The sequence below is a fragment of the Xenopus laevis genome, chromosome 1L, assembly GCF_017654675.1.
Source record: "Xenopus laevis strain J_2021 chromosome 1L, Xenopus_laevis_v10.1, whole genome shotgun sequence".
In the NCBI taxonomy this organism is placed as follows: Eukaryota; Metazoa; Chordata; class Amphibia; order Anura; family Pipidae; genus Xenopus; species Xenopus laevis.
In genome coordinates, this window is record NC_054371.1 from 64,042,982 (window position 1) to 64,062,783 (window position 19,802).

The following is a 19,802-nucleotide window of genomic DNA, read 5'->3' on the forward strand; positions in this document are numbered from 1 at the left end:
TGAAGTTTATCAGAGCACAAGTCACATGACTTGGGGCAGCTGGGAAATTGACAATATGTCTAGCCCCATATCAGATTTCAAAAAGGAATATAACAAAATCTGTTTGCTCTTTTGAGAAATGGATTTCAGTGCAGAATTCTGCTGGAGCAGCACTATTAACTGATTCATTTTGAATCTGCAGGTTGTTACTGCCTGAGGTGAGTTTTTCAACCACCCCTGGTTATTTCTTTACTTAACTTTAACAGTCGGATAGTAGTGGTACCAAAGTCAATTGGGAGGCTTTGAAAACTGAGCATGCACACATATATATATCCTATATATATATAGGGAAATTCAGGCAGCAACCAGTTTCCTATGCCTTCTAAGTTAGTTGAGAGACTGTACCTTCATATATACATAACTGAAGTTTCAGTACTGTAGGGACGTTTTCATTTTGAGTGTCTTTAAGTTCTCTAAATGTAAGTACTTTGTGTAAATATTAAAGGGGTTGTTCACCTTTAAGATAACTTTTAGTATGATGTAGAGAATGATATTCTGAGACAAATTGCAATTGGTTTTCATTTTTTATTATTTGTGGGTTTTGAGTTATTTAGCTTTTTATTCATCAGCTCTCCTGTTGGCAATTTCAGCAGTTTCTAGGGCCCAAATTACTCTAACAACCATGCATTGATTTGAATAAGAAACTGCAATTTGAATAGGAGAGGTCCTGAATAGGATGCGTTATCAAGTAGCAATGCCAATAAATTTGTAGCTTTACAGAACCCTATTCAGTGACTCCTATTTGAAAGTTTGAAAGCGTCCGAAGAAGGCAAATAATTCAAAAACGTTAAAAAGGAAATAATAAAGACCAATTGAAACGTTGCTTAGAATTGGCCATCTATAGCATAATATAAGTTAACTTAAAGGTGAACCACCCATATATATATATATATATATATATATATATATATATATATATATATATATATATATATATATATATATATATATATTGTAATAAGTGTTCTTAAGATTATTTAATTTGTACAGTTTGATCACTTAAAAGGGCCTAACTTAAGTCCCATAATAACATGTTTTCATCATTTATGAAAAAACACTTGTATAACTGAAGCCAAATGTATATGGAACAGAAAAAGGTGTAAAACAAATAGAACTTTTTTTCCTAAGGGTTATTTACAACCAAAGAGTCTACTGCACTAGCTCTGCCCATCTTTCCGCCCATTAATGTCCTATGATTGTGTGTAAGGGTCACCGTTTGGATCACCCACTACTGACTCTGGTCAGAGTTACAGACTGCACTTGGATTAGCACATGGATTATACTGTAAGTAAAGATCATGAGCCTGATTGTTCTATGAAGCTGAGATACATTGAAGCATAAATCAAATGGAATATTTTTTAATTAGACACAAATTGGTGGGATGGCATGTATACCTCCCAACTGTCCCTGTTTTTAGAGGGACAGTCCCTCTTTTGACAGCTCAACCTGCAGTCCCTCATTTGTATTGGAAAGTCCAGTTTTTCTCTGCACTGAACAGCCATAAAAAGTTAGAAACAAAGTTTCTAACTTAATTGGCTTTTGGCAGAGCCCAGAACAGAAGATAAGATTCATTTGTAACAATTCAAATGTATCTAGATTAGCAAATAAGTAATTGTAACAAAATAAGATAACAGGTCCCTTGGGAAAAGTTAGACTCACAGCTTAAAGGGCAACTCACCTTCATTAGCAAAACTGTAATAACAAAAAAAAACAGAAATATGTTCAAACTTTTATAACCTGCCCAATTTAGTAAAATGAACATAATTAGTGGGTGTGGCCACAAAAAATGGGCATGGTCAAACAATTTTCGCCACACTACACATGGCAACTTTTTTGTCCCTCTTTTTATTTCCAAAATTTGGGAGTTATGATGTACTGTGGCACATTTCTGTTTCCTTTTCAGCTGCATCTGAAATCTATTTCTTTTTTTTTTTTTATAAATTCTTTATTTACGTGTTTTGCAAAATACAAAAAGTACAATGGCATGAGATTCCTGCAATAAAGAATTCAAGTAGAAGATGCATTGTTTGAGCATACAGTATCGCAAAATAAAGAGTATAACAAGATACCAGCAGGTTACATATCACATAGTCGTACTTTGTGTGTAAGAAACCATTGAACAAGAAAAACAAAAACAAAAAAAAAAAACAAACTATGTTGGGCACATCTACAGTCCTGTATATAGTAGCAAGACGGTGTGTGGAGGGGTACGCACAGAGAGGGTACGGTGATAAGCATCATGTATTAACTGAGTGTCGTGATCTTATATCAATGAGGTACCAATTGAAGATCAATTGAATATCAATTGAATATCAGGGGTCTCTTGTAAGCAATGGACCAATAGTGGCCGTTTCAGGAAGTAAGGGTCCGGTATTCCTGCGATTCGGTGAACTGGAGCCAGTAGAACCATTTCTGTGTCAAGTTTTCCAGGCATTGCGGATTACTCGTCTCTGTCTTGTAGTGTTCAAATTGGTAAATTTCGTTTACTTTAAGCGCCCAGTCCTTAAGCGTAGAGATTGTTTTAGATTTCCAAAATAAAGGTATCAAGGATTTAGCTACTGTAATTAAAGTTGAGATGAGCGATTTGCGATAACGTGCGGGAGACATTTCGTTGCAATGCAACAAGAAAAATGACGCCGAATCCGGTATTGCCATATCAGTGAATTTGGGCAGTAACTGTTTTATTTGAGTCCAGTACGGTTGTAAGTTGGGGCAATGCCACATAATATGGCTAAGAGTTCCATTGGATTGACCGCATCTCCAACAGGTGTCAGGAACAGTTGGAAATATTTTAGATAGTATGCTTGGCACCCTATACCATTGCGAAAGCAATTTATAGTTGTTTTCCTGTAGCCTGGCACATATAGTAGATCTATAGGAGTTTGTGACAACGGTCTGCCATTCCGAGTCAGTAAAGGTGCGTTGCAGTTCTCTTTCCCACTTACGTTTGAAATCATTTGCCGGTGTAGAGGGGCGACTTAGCAACAGTTTATAGATTAGTGCAATTGCATGTGGGGTGTGTTCAGTTCTGATGAACAATTGTTCAAACAAGGTATCTTCGGATCCTGTGGCGTCAGTTATCATTCCAGTATCTAGGAAATGCCGAATTTGATGCAATCGCAATCTCTCGAGCGGTGTAATCTTTTCTGGGGGCAAGATATCCGCTAACGGTTTGATGGATCTGCCATCGAGCAGTTGAAAAGCCCATAAAGTTTCCGTTCGTGTCCAATGCTTAAAATGTATGGGCAGTAATCCTGGAGGAAAGTCCTTATTGTACAATATCGGGGTTAACCTGGAGTGTGGATTAAGAAGGCATTTTTTATATTTCAATGCGTCCCAAGTGTTGGCAATTTCCTTGATAACTGGATTCGGAAATGTTGGTTTGCAACGGCTAGGTTTGGGCAGCCACATGTGTATGGCCAGTGGATAGTCATAGCCATCTTGTGCCACAAGTGGCCATAATTTAAGGGTCGTAGGCTGCGTTAAGTCTATCATCCGTTGCAAGACCGCGGCTTTGTAATACGCCCAAAAGTCCGGCAAACCTACACCCCCTGCCTCTTTCGGTTGAGTAAGGGAATCAAATTTCTGTCTAGCTTTCTGATGCTTCCAAATAAACTGAGAAATGAGAGAGTGTAGCTCCTTGAAAAACGGTCTGGGTATCTGGAATGGGATCGTCTGGAACAGATATAGAAAACGAGGAAGTATATTCATTTTAACAATGCTGATACGTCCGAACCAGGAGAAGCCCGGTTTGTCCCATTTCTGCAAGTCGGCTTTCACTGTTTTGAGAAGTGGGTAAACATTCAGGGGAACCCCATCTGTAAGTTTAGCCGAAATCTTGAGACCCAGATAGGTGAAACATTTAGGTTCAATCATAAACGGGCAATTATGTCTTATATGTTGTAAGTCCTGGGGAGACAGAGATATGTTAAGGAGGCTGGATTTCTGTTGATTTATTTTGAGATTGCTTAGAGAGCCATAGGCATCCAGTTCAAGCAGAAGCTCCGGTAACGTGGTTCTTGGCCGTGTTATAAAAAATAACAAATCGTCCGCGTAAGCCGCCGTTTTATGTGAATGACCGCGTATATGTACTCCTGGGATATTCGCATTCTGTCTAATGCGCTGCAGGAATGGTTCGAGTGTAATGACAAAGAGGAGGGGAGAAAGCGGACATCCCTGACGTGTGCCATTATTAATATCAAACGGTTCAGACAGCATCCCATTAACTCGGATACGTGCCTGTGGTCGAGCATATAGGCTGCGGACATATCGTTGAAAAACAGGGCCAATTCCAATCCACTGAAGACATTTGAATATCATATCCCACTTCACCCTGTCGAACGCTTTTTCCGCGTCGGTAGATAATAACGCCAGGGGAATGGCCTTCGTCTTGCAATAATGTATGATGTTATACACCCGGAGAGTGTTGTCCCTAGCCTCCCTTGTAGGGACGAATCCCACTTGTTCGGGGTGTATGATTCTTGTCAAAAGAGGTTTTAGCCTTTCTGCCAAAACTTTCGCATATAGTTTAGTATCCACGTTGAGAAGGGATATCGGCCTATAGCTCTTGACGTCTAAAGGGTCTTTCCCTTTTTTATGAATTAGTACAATATTCGCTTGTGTTGCGTCTATGGGCAGTTGACCCCCAGCTATAATCTCATGGACATGTTTCTGGAAAAATGGCATGAGAGCCTTGGAAAATCTTTTATAATACAGACTAGTAAATCCGTCGGGGCCTGGAGCCTTGTGGGTTGGTGTGTGTTTCAGAGCAAATTGAAGTTCCTCTAGGGAGATAGGGGATTCCAAGTGTTCGAGATCTTCTACCGAAAGATGAGGCTTAGGGACAGTTCGCAAATAGGCGTCAATCTTGCCACATTGAGCGGACTCTGCGGGCTTAACCAGTTCCTGGTCAATATTATATAGAGATTTATAGAAATCCCGGAAAATATGGCTGATTCGACCTGTGTCATGTGTAAGTGTATCAGTACTGTCCTTGATGCTCGTAATGTGATTTTTCCGTTGTTTGATTTTCAAGGCGGAGGCTAGTAGACGGCCGCATTTGTTCCCATGCTCGAAATAAAGTTGCTTCTGATAGAAAATGGCTTTAGTAGTATAGTTATTTAACAGGGTTTTTATTTCTTTTCTGATTGCCGTAATCTGATTAAAGGTGTCGTCTGAGTGTTGGGATTTATGTTGTCGTTCCAGAGCCATTAGAGTCTGGAGCAGCTGATTATATTTCTGCTGTTTTTCCTTCTTCTTTTGCGTGCCGAGTTTGATCAGTTCCCCCCTTACCACACATTTATGTGCTTCCCAGACCATCTGCGGATTCGAATCGTGGGTAACATTCTCCTTAAAATATTGGTCAATGACCTCCGTAATACGGGTAATCGTAGAAACATCATCAAGTAAAGTTTCATTGAGCTTCCATTGCCACGATTTTTGGGGTGGTCTCTGCCTCAGGACGAACAGTATAACTGGTGCGTGGTCCGACCAGGTAATAGGTCCGATGGTGGCCCTAGAGCACATAGGAAGAGTATTGTGTGATGTGAGCAGATAATCTATTCTGGAGTATTGTTGATGTGGGTTGGAGTAGAAAGAATAGTCTTTAACTTCAGGATTTAAGATCCTCCAAGTGTCGATTAATTTGTACTCCTGCAGCAAATGCCTCAGTTGAGCCAGTTGATACGTCGGTAAGCTAGAATGCTTAGCAGAGCAGTCTAGAGTTGGTTCCATAGGAAAATTAAGATCGCCACCTATAACCACAGTGCCCTCTGTAAACTGTTCAATTTGTTGAAGTAGCAGTGTAAGACGGCCTAGTTGTCCCACATTGGGAAGGTACAGCGATACAAAGGTATACATCGTATTATCAATAAGTCCTTTAATAGCATTCATATGCCCCATTTTATCCACAGTCTGATCTATATGTGTCCATTGTAGGTGGTCTGCGAGAATAATAGCTGTGCCTCTAATTTTAGTCGGTTGTGGTTTGCTAGTGTAGACATTGGAAAAGCCTTTAATACATATCCTGGACGTCGCCTGTTGCTTAAAATGTGTCTCTTGTAGCATGGCAACGTGTATCTTACTACGTTTCAGCTCCAATTTAAGGCTATTTCGTTTTTGTATCGTATTGAGACCCCTGACATTCAATGACATTATGCATAGGTTATCACTCATTAGTAGCGTTTGAGAAGCGTAAGCTAATGCAATCATAATGCCTCTCCACCGCCCATCCAGCGCTGAGTAACAAAGTAAAGAGATCCGCCCAACATAGAAAATAAAGCTGTAACTGGTAACATAAACAAAATTTCGTATACATATCAGGTCCTCCCTGAGAAGACTCCTATATCAATGTGCAAGTAGTCAAACGGGTAGGGGGGATACGGTATAGGTACTCCGTGGGTTCCCTCGCCAAAAAGTGGGGGGAGTGATATCACAACGGAGAAAAAGGTAGTGGGGGGAGAGTCCGAAACCGATTAAAGGTACGTGGTATCGACAGCTCCCAGTCTCCCTTAAATATAAAAATATAAGGCATTGTAACTAGAATATGTGAAAGACCATACTGAGTACAACATGAAATAGGGGTGCATAGGTCAGGGCTGTCACGACCGAAGAGGGAGAGAAAGAAGAAAAAAGAGAAGAGAAAAAGAGAAAAAAAAAAAAAAAAGGGGGGGTGTAGAAGGGAAGAGAGAAAAAAGAAAAAAAAAAAAAAATATAAGAAAAATAAAAACTCTAGGGAAACGAGGCAAGGACAGAGATCATAAAGAGGGAGACAGTCATCCTGCAACAGCCAATACGCATTATTCATAGCACTAAAATTCAAACCTAGTACACATCAAAATGAAGTGAAGCGTGTAATAAGAGTAACAGTCATGGTAGGAAAAATTGCATAGTATACACAACCAGCGTAAGCACAATAAGCATAAAAAATCTGAGGGAAATTTAAGGGGAAAAAAAAAAAAAGGGGGGGGGACAGTGGGGGGGAGGGAGGGGATGGAAAGGGAAAAAATAATTCTAGTGAAACGAGGTAGGGATGGAAAGCTAAAAATAGCTTAGCATAGAAAGGGAGATAACCACCCTGTATCCCTCAAACAGCATTCATCATAACAGCAGGATGTAAGTGTGCACCAATATGAAGTAAAACATGTAATATGAGTAACAAACGAATTAGGAGAAATTGCTTAGTCCATACATCCCACATAATCGCAAAAATTATAAAAAGACTGTGGGGAAGGAAAAAAAAAAAAGGGGTGATAGGGCCTACGAAAAGAGACAGATATGGGAATCCGGGGGTGGTCAGCATGGGAAGGGCAGGTCGTATCCCACAGTAATCGAAAAGTCACATAACTAGCCACAAAAGTCCAACTGAATAGATAACAAAGTTAAAGTAGGTGCAGATAACAGTGCGAGTAACAGCACAAAAATAGCAGGGTCCACAGAACTACTTCAGAATGCAAAAAAAAAACATGAATAGTCTGAGGGAAAAACATAGTTCACAGGGCCCCAAGGCTGATAGGCCTGCAGAAGTGAGGTTATAGTTAACCTCCCAAGGCAGCGAAGACAAGGATCACCAAAACCCGAGCATACAGCCCTCTTCATTCGGTAGGTTGTTTATCTGTACCTCTGCGGCGCTTGGTAGGTGTCGACCAATCTCTGGAATCCAACTCCGGCAGGTCATCTCCATTATAAACGAGCGATCTCCATTCTGCCAGAACAGGCGGAGCAATTTCCAGTTGATTGCAGAATTGTGGGAGGTCATCTGGCTCTTTAAGGCTGATGAATCTGCCGTTAAGATTAACGATAAGTGCAAATGGAAATCCCCATCTGTATTTCACATTCTGTCCCGTAAGTAAAGATGTCAGGGGACGTAGTGTGCGCCTCTGTTGTAGGGTAAGCCACGCTAGATCCTGGTAAACTTCCAAATCACGGCCTTCAAAAGTAAGCTGCCCAGCCATCCTTACTTTTTTCAGAATGTCCTCCTTCAACTTGTGGCTGTGGAAGCAGCAAATGATATCCCTAGGTTGGTCTCCTCTTGGCGAGGCGTTAAGAGCCCTGTGTGCTCGGTCAAAGTCGATGACTTTGTCTAGTAAAGGGTTAAAGATCCCACACAGAGTCTGCTCGATATCTGCCTGCTTAACGGATTCTGGCACACCTCGAATGCGCAAATTGTTACGGCGACCTCTATTATCAAGATCTTCCATATGGCGTCGCAGCAGATAGACATATTTATGGTGCGCGTTTACTCGGCCCATGGTTTTTTTAAGCGCCTGCGAATTGTCGTGGAGTTGCAAATCTATCTCCTCAAGCCGTGACCCAATGTCTTTCAGTGCAACTTTTATGCCAGAGAGTTCCGCCTTCTGGGCTGCTTTAATAGATTTAGCCAATTCCAAAAGGTCTGCTTTGGTCGGCATAGCCGCTAAAATTTCGTGCAGTTCTTGTCGGTGTGAGCGAGGAACATCGCTACTCACTGAGTCAGCAGGGCTGGGGCTGCAGTGCGGCGCGGCCGCCATCTTGAGTTGTCTCTCGTCGGACCCAGAGTCCTTCTCAAAGAAAGAGGACACTGACGGGGTTTTCAGCTTCGCCGGAGTCGCTGCTGTGGACGGGTATTGCTTCTTTTTATTGTCTTTGCCCATCGCCGTCGGATCTCAGGTCTTTATGCGATAGAAAGCTGGATTAATAAAGCTTAGAGACGGGGAGCTGCTGTGTCGCACGTCTGTTCAGCACGGCATGCGGTCACGCCCCCCCTGAAATCTATTTCACCTATACTTCTGTGAAATCTTTTTCTTCCAGTCCCTGTGTAGCTACACTGTGGCTTTACTAATAATCTGGAAAACTCATTAGGTGGGACTTTTTCCTCCAATGGGGCAGAGATGAGTTGCTTTTTGCCGTAAAATGTCAGACGCACCCAGTTTTCCTGGCAAGCTCTTCATTCTGCATTTTATGCAAGTATGAAGCTATATGAAATATTTTTAAGATGTTCAATGAAAAAAAAGTTTAAAGCTTAAAGTCACTGTACATTTTTATTGTACTCTCGTAAGGCTTGATATGTATTTGATGCTCCAATTCGATAAAAATCAGACTATGTGAAACAACAAACTTTATATTGTATATTTACATGTGATGTAAATAAAAAATAAGCATTACAAATATACTTTCAAACTCACATTACAGCTCAGGAACAGAACTAGCTTTCACTTCAGACATTTTGTGTGTGTCACAAGCACGGCAATTGAATAAGGTATCATCTGCACTCCTTCTCCTCAAGCTTTCAGTGGTGTTCCCGTTCCTTGGACATCAATAGACAGCACATCAATAACAGGCAGTGCTTTTTACTTTTATTTTAGCCACTGTCAGTTTTATTAAACCACAGGCTGTCAATCAACATTTGGGGTGGTGACCCTGAAACAGAGGGAGGGTAACCCCCCAAAGCATTGATTGCCTTCACATATCAGTCTGGGGCTTAATAAAATTGGTGCCACTGAAAGTCAAGGAGAAGGAGTTCAGGTGTTACTACATTCACAGGTGCAGTAGTCATGCTTGCCCACCCCATAACTGTAAATACTATTTCTCATAGCCTTTTACTTGAGGCAACTTATAGTATTTTGTCTCTCTAACTTATTCTCAAGCAAAGTTACTAACACCGTAACCCTGTTTGATCCATAAGCCTTTCAGCTGTAGAAATGCAAGAAGATTATTTGACTGCCAACAGCCGTGCCAAATAACACAGCCAGACTGTATGTCTTTTTCTGCATAGAATACAGAGTTATTCAACAGCACCTAGCTGAAGTTTTAAACATTTAAAGGGTCAGTTCACCTTCAAAAAATGTATTATTTTCAAATAATACACCACAAATAATGTTTTTTCAGTTGCTTCCTATATTTTATACTGTTTTTCTAAATTTTGAGTTTAAAAAGAGAATGAATCTTATTTCCCAGTAGCAACTCACTAAAGGGACCCATACACGAAAAGATCTGCTTGAATAGCGAGGTCACCAAAAGAGAGGATCTCTGCACAATATGCTCACCTTTAGGCGGGCAATATTGGACTGATCTGTTCGTGGGCCCATTGATTGGATCTTAACATTGGTAATGCAGGCGTTCAGACTGACCTATATGGTCTTCGATCCAATGGGAATTTTAAGCCTGCCCTATCGTCACCTGCACGATTTTCAGCCAGATATCGATCATGGAAGCCCATAGAGGGCCCCATACACTGGGCAATAAACTGCCAACTTTGTCTATTGGCACATTTCTCAGCCTGTGTATGGCCTATAACCTCTGACTTTCTGTATAGGTGTACGGTTACAATTTGATGTTCGCTGATCCATTTCTCAGAGCTGCCCCTACTGAACATGCTCCCTCACCTTTACTAAAAGGAACAACTCTTACAATTGATACATTAGTTGCTGCCATTTTTCTGATGCTGGTTGGCAAGCTAGTTTACTGAGCTAAGGAGATGAAAATAAAACTCATTTTTAAAAACAGAATTTTCATGGTATACTATTTGAAAACTCTTGCCCCTTTAAGAGGAGCTGTCAAATTTAAGAATTTGTGACCGAAAATGTGTTGGCAACCCTCTTAGCTCTTAAACCCTACAGAATTTACAAACCCTCAATGATTTTGGCAAAATGAGCACAGAATGATAAAGACCATGCCTGGGTTTCCCCACAGCATTCTTCCCCGAAGATATAGAAAGGAAAATATAAAAGTCCTGATATGAAGGAGAAACATGCTGGGGGTTCTCACGTAGACTAATGGATTGGAAATTGGATTAGAAAACCGATGGAATTTACATGGGACAGCTACCTTTGGCAGCAATTCAACATAAAATCTGTCAGTGAGTAGCTGTACTGTAAATGTGATGGATCATGCAGCTTTATGATGATCTGGCTCCGTTTTCGTGAACAGGATTCTCCTCATTCATCGGGAGCATGATTGCTGTATTTTCCAGTTGACTCCTACTCAGACATCTGTCTTTGATCAGCAGACGGCAGATTTCAGTTTGTCACAGCTCCCACTTTTAATTTCTGTTCCACATGTGTTTAACATTTTGTTACATTTGAGGCTTTTTTACTTCTGTTCTATTGTATGTGCTAAGACGGCATGTGCTTTACTGTTAGTGAATTATACTCATGTTTAAATGTATGAATATGCTTATTCTTCACTTTGAATAGCAAGGACAAACCATGTTCCATTTGCAGCCAGCTAACTACCTTATTAGGCAGAAAAGATTGATACAGCATGTGCTCCACTTTATGGGCATTAACTGAACCCATGGGGAAAACAGTAGTAAAAGTATGGGTATGTGGTTAATACCTTGACAGAGTGCGCTGGCTGGTTGGTAGCTACAAATAAAGGCACACTTGTATTCCATAATACAGCATTAAGTGTTTTAACCCAGCAGATTCTGCATTGGAATTTGATTTATGGTTTCATATTATTCCCAAACCAATATATTAGTACTGCTGTTGTCTTACTGTCTGCTGATTCTTTCACTGTCAGCCTTTCTGTGTTGCACAGCTTGGCCCCATTTGTTACAGAGAAAGATGCTGACAAACAACTTTTGTAATAAAATGGTATTCTAAGAATAACTTCCAGGAATTAGATCTCTCTAGGATCAGGTCTGGCTGGTAAGGCCGAAGCGTATGGCTTGCAAACCCTGCTATTTAGGGACACTAGGGGCATATGAATAGAAAAGCAGAATATTATATTATTTGGCTGCACCAATAACAAAGGCTCCATAGAGGTGGTATAATATCTGAGGGCTTCATTCATAGTTCTGGGTGGCTAAGACGGTGTACATAACTAGCCCAGGGTCACAAAATCCTTGAACAATGCAGATATGTGCCTCTGAAAACGGTACCAGTAGCTCCCCATATTCTTTGATGTTGTTTCACAACATGCTGCTTTCATCTACCTGAGCTTAGGGACCAACAGACAAGATACAGTATCAGGGTCAACTTGGCCTGCAGGACGCTGGGAAAAAAACCCAGACCTGCTCCCCGCCACAAACTACTGGAACTACCCCCCGATAACCCAATCACAGCCATAAATGGAGCTGTCTAAGGTATGTGAGGGTGGGATGTGAGGGGTGGCAGGTATGTGGCAACGGATTATGACTGGGGCAAGGGGGGCGTGGGGGCCCCTGAAGTGGGAGCTCCAATGGGCTCCAGACACCTCAATCTGACTCTGTACTATATATATTTATATATATATATATATATATATATATATATATATATATATATATATATATATATATATATATATATATATATATATATATATATATATATGAGAAGATAGTAATGAATATATTTTCAATCTAAGGGAGGCAGATTAAGGTTATTATTTATTAATACTTATCTTTCTATTCAGGTTCTATTCTGTTTATCTTCTAGTATGTTGTTTAAACCACTGGCCAGTTGGTAGGATAGCAACCAGTGAATCATTTAAATGGGATTTACAGTCATCCAATTAAGTAAAGGGATTCTACAAGAGTTTCTACAATAAATGATTTTATTTTTTTACTGTTAAAAAGGTAAACAGTCTTCTGCCTTCTTCTGCCTCAAGTCAAGCCAATAGAAATTTAGTATGCATGACACCTAAGCCTGATGTCACACTTCCAATCACTTCAAATTGACTTTCAGCCTTCTCAAAGGCTCCTAAAATTTTTTGTATAAGATCATGATGCTTTTCATAAAGTCTGGTTCGCTAGCCCACGACACAGGGCTACATCAATCTAAATGGTCAATTTAGGGTGAACATTCCCCTGAATTAGAAAGTATTACAGGTTACAACTGTGAATTGTTCCCCTATTATTGTGGCAATAACAACGCACATCAGCCGAGCAATACTGATCATGTCTCTTCTTTCCTAAGGTGAACAATTGCCAGCTGTCAGCAGCGACTCAGACATCTCCTTAATCATGGCAGTAGATGTGGGGCTTTCAGATGTGGATCTTTCTACTGACCAGGACTGTGATGAGTCAAAATCATGAGCTGGAGCATTGTTGCTGTCTGTAGGAAAGTAATAGGAGAAGAGGACAAAAGACCAGCTCTCCTGGAGTTTGGACAAATCCAAAAATTATAAACCAATCACCACCACCATAAATCTCCAGCGCACTCCATCCTGGTCTGATCATGAAAAGCAATAGCGCCCAATGCCTGCTATGTGCTGCACAGTTTCTTCCCGTTGGGCTCCCAGTTGTGTTGAACAGAGAGCAGAGAGCTCCTTGGTTCCTCACCTGTGCAAGGCTTCCGGATGCAGGCTTCCCTGGTGTGGATGGTAGAACAAATGGAACACAAATGAAATCTATGATGCTGTTAAAAAGAGAGAGCATAAAATGATATATTTTTATTGTATCCAGTTTAATCAGTATATTCAGTACCCCTGGCTTTTCATTGTTTGGCAAGTAGAGAGGTCATAAGTCAATACTGTGCACTTAGCTAAAGAAAGCTATGGGCAGACTTCCCAGATGCACTCAAGATGAAAATGTCATTTAATAACACTGCCCAGCTGCATGTTGAACTGCCATTCTCCACTGACTACACACAGAAAGTTTGCTATTTCTCTGTGTTCTCTGTTTCCCTGTGTTCAGTTATTTTGCTAGGAGAATCAATTGTATAAAATATGAATATCTTCCAAACTTTTACACTGTCAGAGGATGCCTATAAATTAGGGGAAATTACAAAAGATACAGTACAAAGAAAACTAGATTTCTGCCCAGTCCCTTCATTCATACCCACTCCAGATGAAAAGGAAGAGTTGGTGTTCTTAGTAAACAGTAGAAAGGATTCATATACAATGCACAGTTTCCTTCCAAACTGTGTATATATGGAGTGTTGCCAGATAATGCCATTTCAGTGTGACCATCATTTACACAGGTAAATAGGACAATAAAAGAAATGGCTACTGTATGAAGGTAAACATTAGATAAACACAACAGGACTAAATGTCATGTGGACCTTTGATTAAACATATCAATATTGTAAACACCAAGCCTATACCCACAGGGCCACCATCAGGGGGGGGGGGCAGGGGGGGGAGTTGTAGGGGGCCCAGAGGGTAAGGGGGGCCAGGCCATGCCACACTTACTTGATTAGCCGGGCCCCCTGCTTTTTGAGAGCAGCACCCATCAGTGCACCTACCCAGGGGTGTTTTTGCAAAATAGAAACTTTGCTTGAAGCAGCACCTTTGCCTCACCTGGTAACTTTAAGAGCCATTTTAGTGCAAAAGCGCAATTGTACTCCCTTCACTAGAGAAATGTCCCTGGGCCTACTCAACATAAGACTTGCTCTCAACTCCCTCTATGCAGGTGCTTACTCTGTCTCCCATTATTTAACAATGAACATTAGCTACAGGCAGGATGCAGAGGGTTAAAGCCACCCCATTCCTTCCAAATATTAGATGGACAACAGGAGGTACAGGAATGACAGGAGTTGCAGTGAGGGTTACAGAATATTTTGGCAGATGCGATGGTGTATAATAGGTTTATTTTTTTTTTTTTTGTAACTTAAAATTTTTTATTATGGAATAAAGTAGACATACACAATCATGAGCCTTACAGCATAAAACAGCATATCGTAAGCAGAAATAAACAATTGCTATTTGCGTAAGGCCTCTTCGATAAAGAAGGTAGGTTAAAAGGAAAAAAATAAAGAAGAAAAGGAAGAAGAGACAGACGGGAGGGTAGGAGGGGGAGTAAGAAAAGAATATAGACTAAAGAAGAGGGAAGGAAAGAAGGGACAAAGGTACAAAATAAACAGCCGAGGTTAGTCAACTCCAACGTAGCTAATATCAGCAGGGTATGAGTAAGATTCCCGCATAGATCATGTCAATAATCAAAGACATTCTCGGGCAAACTACAAAACAAAAAGTCTCAATGTGCCAGACCCTCGAGTACCCAAACAGTCCAGACCCTCAAATGTTGCTGTGATTTGTTCTGAAGGAAAGCAATCCTCTCTTCAAAGAGGCGATTATGGTTTACCCGGGTAATTACTTCAGCCAAAGACGGGGGATCTAAAGCTTTCCATTTGGCTGCTATAGCCAATCTGGTTGCCGTCAAGATCTCATGAGATGGTACCATACACCTGATAAGCTTCACGCGCTCTTTCCAGACCATTCGGACCTTTGTTGGAGGCAATGTGGTGAAGTTGGGACTTTAATCCATACTTTTTGGTCTTGCACTAAACTGCAGCACTTGTGGGATGATATTGAGAAATTACTAACCAGACTCACTAACCTAACCTTACCTAAAGATGTTTTAACGTTTCTTTTAGGGAAGCCATTTCCTCGGCTGCCCAGACATTCCCAGACCTTAGATAATAGGTTTATTTTTATGATTACAATGAATTTGATTTTATTTCAGTGTTATTTTACCTTCCTATTTTGCACAGCTGGAAGATGCTCCTGGTCTCCTGTTGCAGGGTTACTGTGAAAACTTTGAAAGTTTTGCTGATCAGCCACTCATGAACAAAACATGTACCTTTTAGGCTATGGACACACAGGCTGAGAGAAGCAGATCTGCTCAGTGCCCCTGCTCCATTGATTTGAATCTGATCACAAAACAGCCACTGACAACTGCCTGTGTGTTCATAGCCTAATATTATAGTATAGCAACTTTCAGAATCAGGTTTATGAATGCTACAAAACACTCTTCGTTGTCAAAGAATGTTATATGTGGGTTTGATGCCAATGTAACCTCTCCTGCACCTTTAAGGCCGTGGCCACATTAGAGCAGTGATGTGTTGCTGTCTGTGTGTTTGTGAGCGTGTAGTGACGAAGACTACAGGAATGCTGGTGGGAAGAAGCAAATGCATTAATGTCATTCACAGGAACTGGCTGGTGTGTTAAAGGGAGAATGCTGTGATACTTGCTTCTTACTTGCTATAGGAATTATGTACACATTTCTGTCAACTTTTAAAATGATTTTAAAACCAAAATGTATTTGGTGCATAGCTCCCTAACAGAGTCACTGCTTTTCTAATCAATTCACTATGTATATTGGCATTTCCGTTTAATGGCACAAACTGCACTTAACCCTTTATAAACCAGACATTTCCAACCCAGGAAGCTCAGGCTAGTGCCTAGTGTTGATCTGTAATTCTAAGAATGTTCTCATAGCTAGGGGTTTCAGGGTATTCTGGGAGTTGTCATTTAACAACTGGTAGATAAACATTTGGGTTTTCTTGATTTCAAAACTCATTGCCTCACCTGCAAATCCATAATCCCTATGCGTGTTGAGATTCAGAGGGCTGTGCATGGCATCTGTGTGGGAGGCTTGTAAAACAGTGGCTCCGTAGGAGGCTTGTATGACAGTGGGTCAGTAGGAGGATTGTATGACAGTGGGTCAGTAGGAGGATTTTATGACAGTGGGTCAGTAGGAGGTTTGTATGACAGTGAGTCAGTAGGAGGTTTGATGCTCCCATTGCAAATACATCCTTCCACCCCTTCCTTTTTGCACCATTGCAACCACACTCCTGCTGTTGCATAAGCCGCAACCATTAGAAGAGATATAGGCACATCAGGGCGTTTAGATTTAACCCACAGGAGGAGAGAAAGAAACAAGAGCCATTATGATCTATTTGTCATCATATATGGAGCAGCCACAGAAAGCTATAATATGTTGTGCAGTCGGTATCTAAGGAACCAGGCTTTAACCATTAGATTAGAACTGAAAGCGTGGGCTTGTTGATAACAGCATCATCTTTTCTTGTTCTTTACATTATCACTGGTATATGTTATGGTAATGGTTTCTGAACGGATAGCTAGATATATGCCATAGCTAACAAATATCTGTACGCTTACCCTTGAAAGTCAGCCAGAGGCATAACTTGTGGGGCCTGGGGCCCTTAATGAAGTCATGGATGACCCGTGATGCTTGCAAAGTCAGACGTGCACAGGGTGGCTGCTGCTCATTAGGCAAAGGAAACACTAGGTAGGTCAGAGCTGAAATGTTATAGGGCATATTTATTAAAGGTGGAAGTAAATGTTTTTGTGATACTCAATTCACTCACAGATAATGTCTTAGAATCCTCTGCTGCCATTGCTTTATATATCCTAGATCGTGATATATCCTAGATGAAGGAAGCTGTCTCTTCCCAGTCTCCCACTGTCTGACTAGGTCAGAATGCTGCATGTTCGTGGAAGAGGTAACCAGCCACCCCAACTTTGCTGGTCACTAACATGGGTAGCTTTATTCAGCTAACACAATTATCTACATGCGTGAAAGCCAGTGCTACAACATGCTCCTCTGCAAGTACATTGTGATGTTGTCCATCTCATTTTACAGCTTTGACTTGTATGGGCAACTGTGGCCTTACTTACACACTTGGTTTGTGTGTATGTGAGGGTGTTGTATAGTGGTTCTGTGAAGCAATGCTGCTAGCAACCTTGTCACTGACATAATGCATAGAGTGCTGCTTTAAATACCAATGATATCCTCTCTAGTTTCTCATTCTGGAAGATACCCTAGATACCAGTGTATTTGGAACTGCACCTTCCACTGATTTCAGTGGGAACCACCTGTAATTGTAGGCGGCAGTGGTGATAGCGTGTGCTTCTCCACAAGTAGAGAGTACTGCCCATGTGCCATCAGCCTTAAACAATTCCTTCATTATTCTCTTCCTTATAAACAATGCCAATATCACTATAAGCAAGGACTTGTTTGGGACTCTCCATTTGTTTTACTACTACTTTCATTTTACTGCTCGGAATGCCTGGGAACCAAATAGTCTTTGCCCATATGAGATGAATTACATGCAATCACAGGGAAGGTTTCATTGTTTCTTTCCCACTTAGTAACTCATAAAGGCTTTGGGGTATATTTATCAAAAAGTGAAGTCAGAGATCACCACAGTCCTCTAGAGTGAAATTCCGCCACTCTACATTCATTTCTATGGGATTTTGAAAGGCGTATTTATCAAAGGATGAATTTTCACTTTCACCCATTGACAAATACTCTTTTAAAAATCCCATAGAAATGAATGGAGAGTGGTGGAATTTCACTCTAGAGGACTGTGGTCATCTCTAACTTCACTCTTTGATAAATATACCCCTTTGTGTTTGGTTCAGTATTCGGCCGGTTATCATTTTTGGAACATTTGCTATTTGGCTAAATCCTAACTTAATAAATTTGGTGCATCCTCAGTCACCAATTCAGAGTTGTCTAAAATGCATTCTATTTCCAAACCAATTTTACATTTCATGTTATATTTTCTAGATAGTGTTGTACTATACCCACCAGCGTCCTTGTCAAGGAATGTTAGGAGTTGCTAAAGACAAACATGGTGCCTGTTATTCCTATTTTACCGACTTAAGGGCTTTATTTACTTTTATAATATATGTTGCATTTCTGTAAGTCAGGTATTTGCTCCTGGTTGTGTTCTGTATGGCAGTGGGGGGGGGGATTCTGCTGAATGGATGAACATGAAAGAGCATGCTGGAATACTTATATAGATGTTTTTATGATGCTTTCTTTATTGCCATGTATCATGCAGGGTTTCGGAACACTTGCCTCTGATATCATGTTTCCCTTGTCTGAGGATGTGGAGAAAGTTTCTTCTGTCTGGTAAAAAAAAAATATCTTGTACATACTGTATGGGGAAGCCTTTCTGTGCATGTATATATATACAGTATACACGTGCCAGTCTTCCATCCAGAGTTTAACATGATTGTTGACCCAATAACTGATATGTTTATCCTTTATCAGCAGTAGATGGCATCTGTTCTTTTATATATAGTAGGGAGAACATATGTCACATCATATGGCATATGTTGGCCCAAAATTCCCCAGGGCACACCCCTACTCTGAAAGGGAAGAACAGAGCTTTATTAAATGAGAATTGACCCTGTTGGGGAGGGTGCAGTTGAGATCAGATGGAGGGACTGTGAGTCTGACACTCTCAGTACGTGAGCAGCATATCCAGCTGGCTGTCCTCTGCTTTTTTCTGTTGCTCCCTGAAAATATGACATCAAGTGAAAAAATTGACTATTTGATTAGGAAAGCTATGTGCCAGCAAACGTTTCACTTCTAAGGGCAAAGAATTATGATCATTGAGAGCTTTTCAGTGTACATATTACTGTATGTATGATCAGCCGGTGAGGAGTAATGCATTTGTATTGGGCGTGTCTGTTCTGAGGCTGCAAAGTCTGGTGCATGTTTTCTTGTACCATTGTGCTTTTGTCAGCATGGAATCATGACACTTTTGCACTTCTGAGAAGCCTCTTCATGTTTGTGCTAACCATAAAAACCCAGCAATGACTGTTTTTTTTTAAAAAACCCAAATAAATTATGTGCAGTTAATCTATGAGTAAATATGAATTTGTAGCTAGAAGAGAAGTCTCACCTACTCGCATAATGGAAGGGATGGCTTTGCTCTCCCCCCAATTGTACGACTGTGTAATATTTTTATTCTCTCAAATCACGCAGCAAGAAAACAAAGAAAAACGATATTTGTATAATGCCAAAGATTTTTGTTAAGGTGAAAAAAGTAACCATACATGTCTACATGTCTACATAATGTCTAAATAACTGCGGCTGCACTAACGCAAAGGCAATTTACAGTAAAAAAAAAAATGCTGCACAAACCATTGCAGCCACATCACATTTCAAAAAGCAAAAGGATTCATTGCAACCGACTGAGTTGAATGGCAACACACAAAACCGCATGCTCATGTTTCATTGACAATACATAGACAGAGAGTAAGAATATTGAATAAAAATGAGCATTTCAGTTTTTTGTTGCCTTCCAGCTGGTCGTTAA

The 19,802-nt window shown here is 40.6% G+C and overlaps 1 protein-coding gene across 1 annotated transcript in view; it reads left to right on the forward strand.

The window, feature by feature from the left end:
- Window positions 1-14,061, forward strand: part of rnf150.L (ring finger protein 150 L homeolog) — a 98,993-nt gene extending 84,932 nt beyond the window's left edge. The window contains exon 7 of the mRNA XM_018231629.2: window positions 12,918-14,061. Coding sequence (XP_018087118.1) covers window positions 12,918-13,036 — 119 coding nt within the window. The 3' untranslated portion in view covers window positions 13,037-14,061. The remainder of the gene's footprint in view (window positions 1-12,917) is intronic.
- Window positions 14,062-19,802: the final 5,741 nt, after the last annotated feature.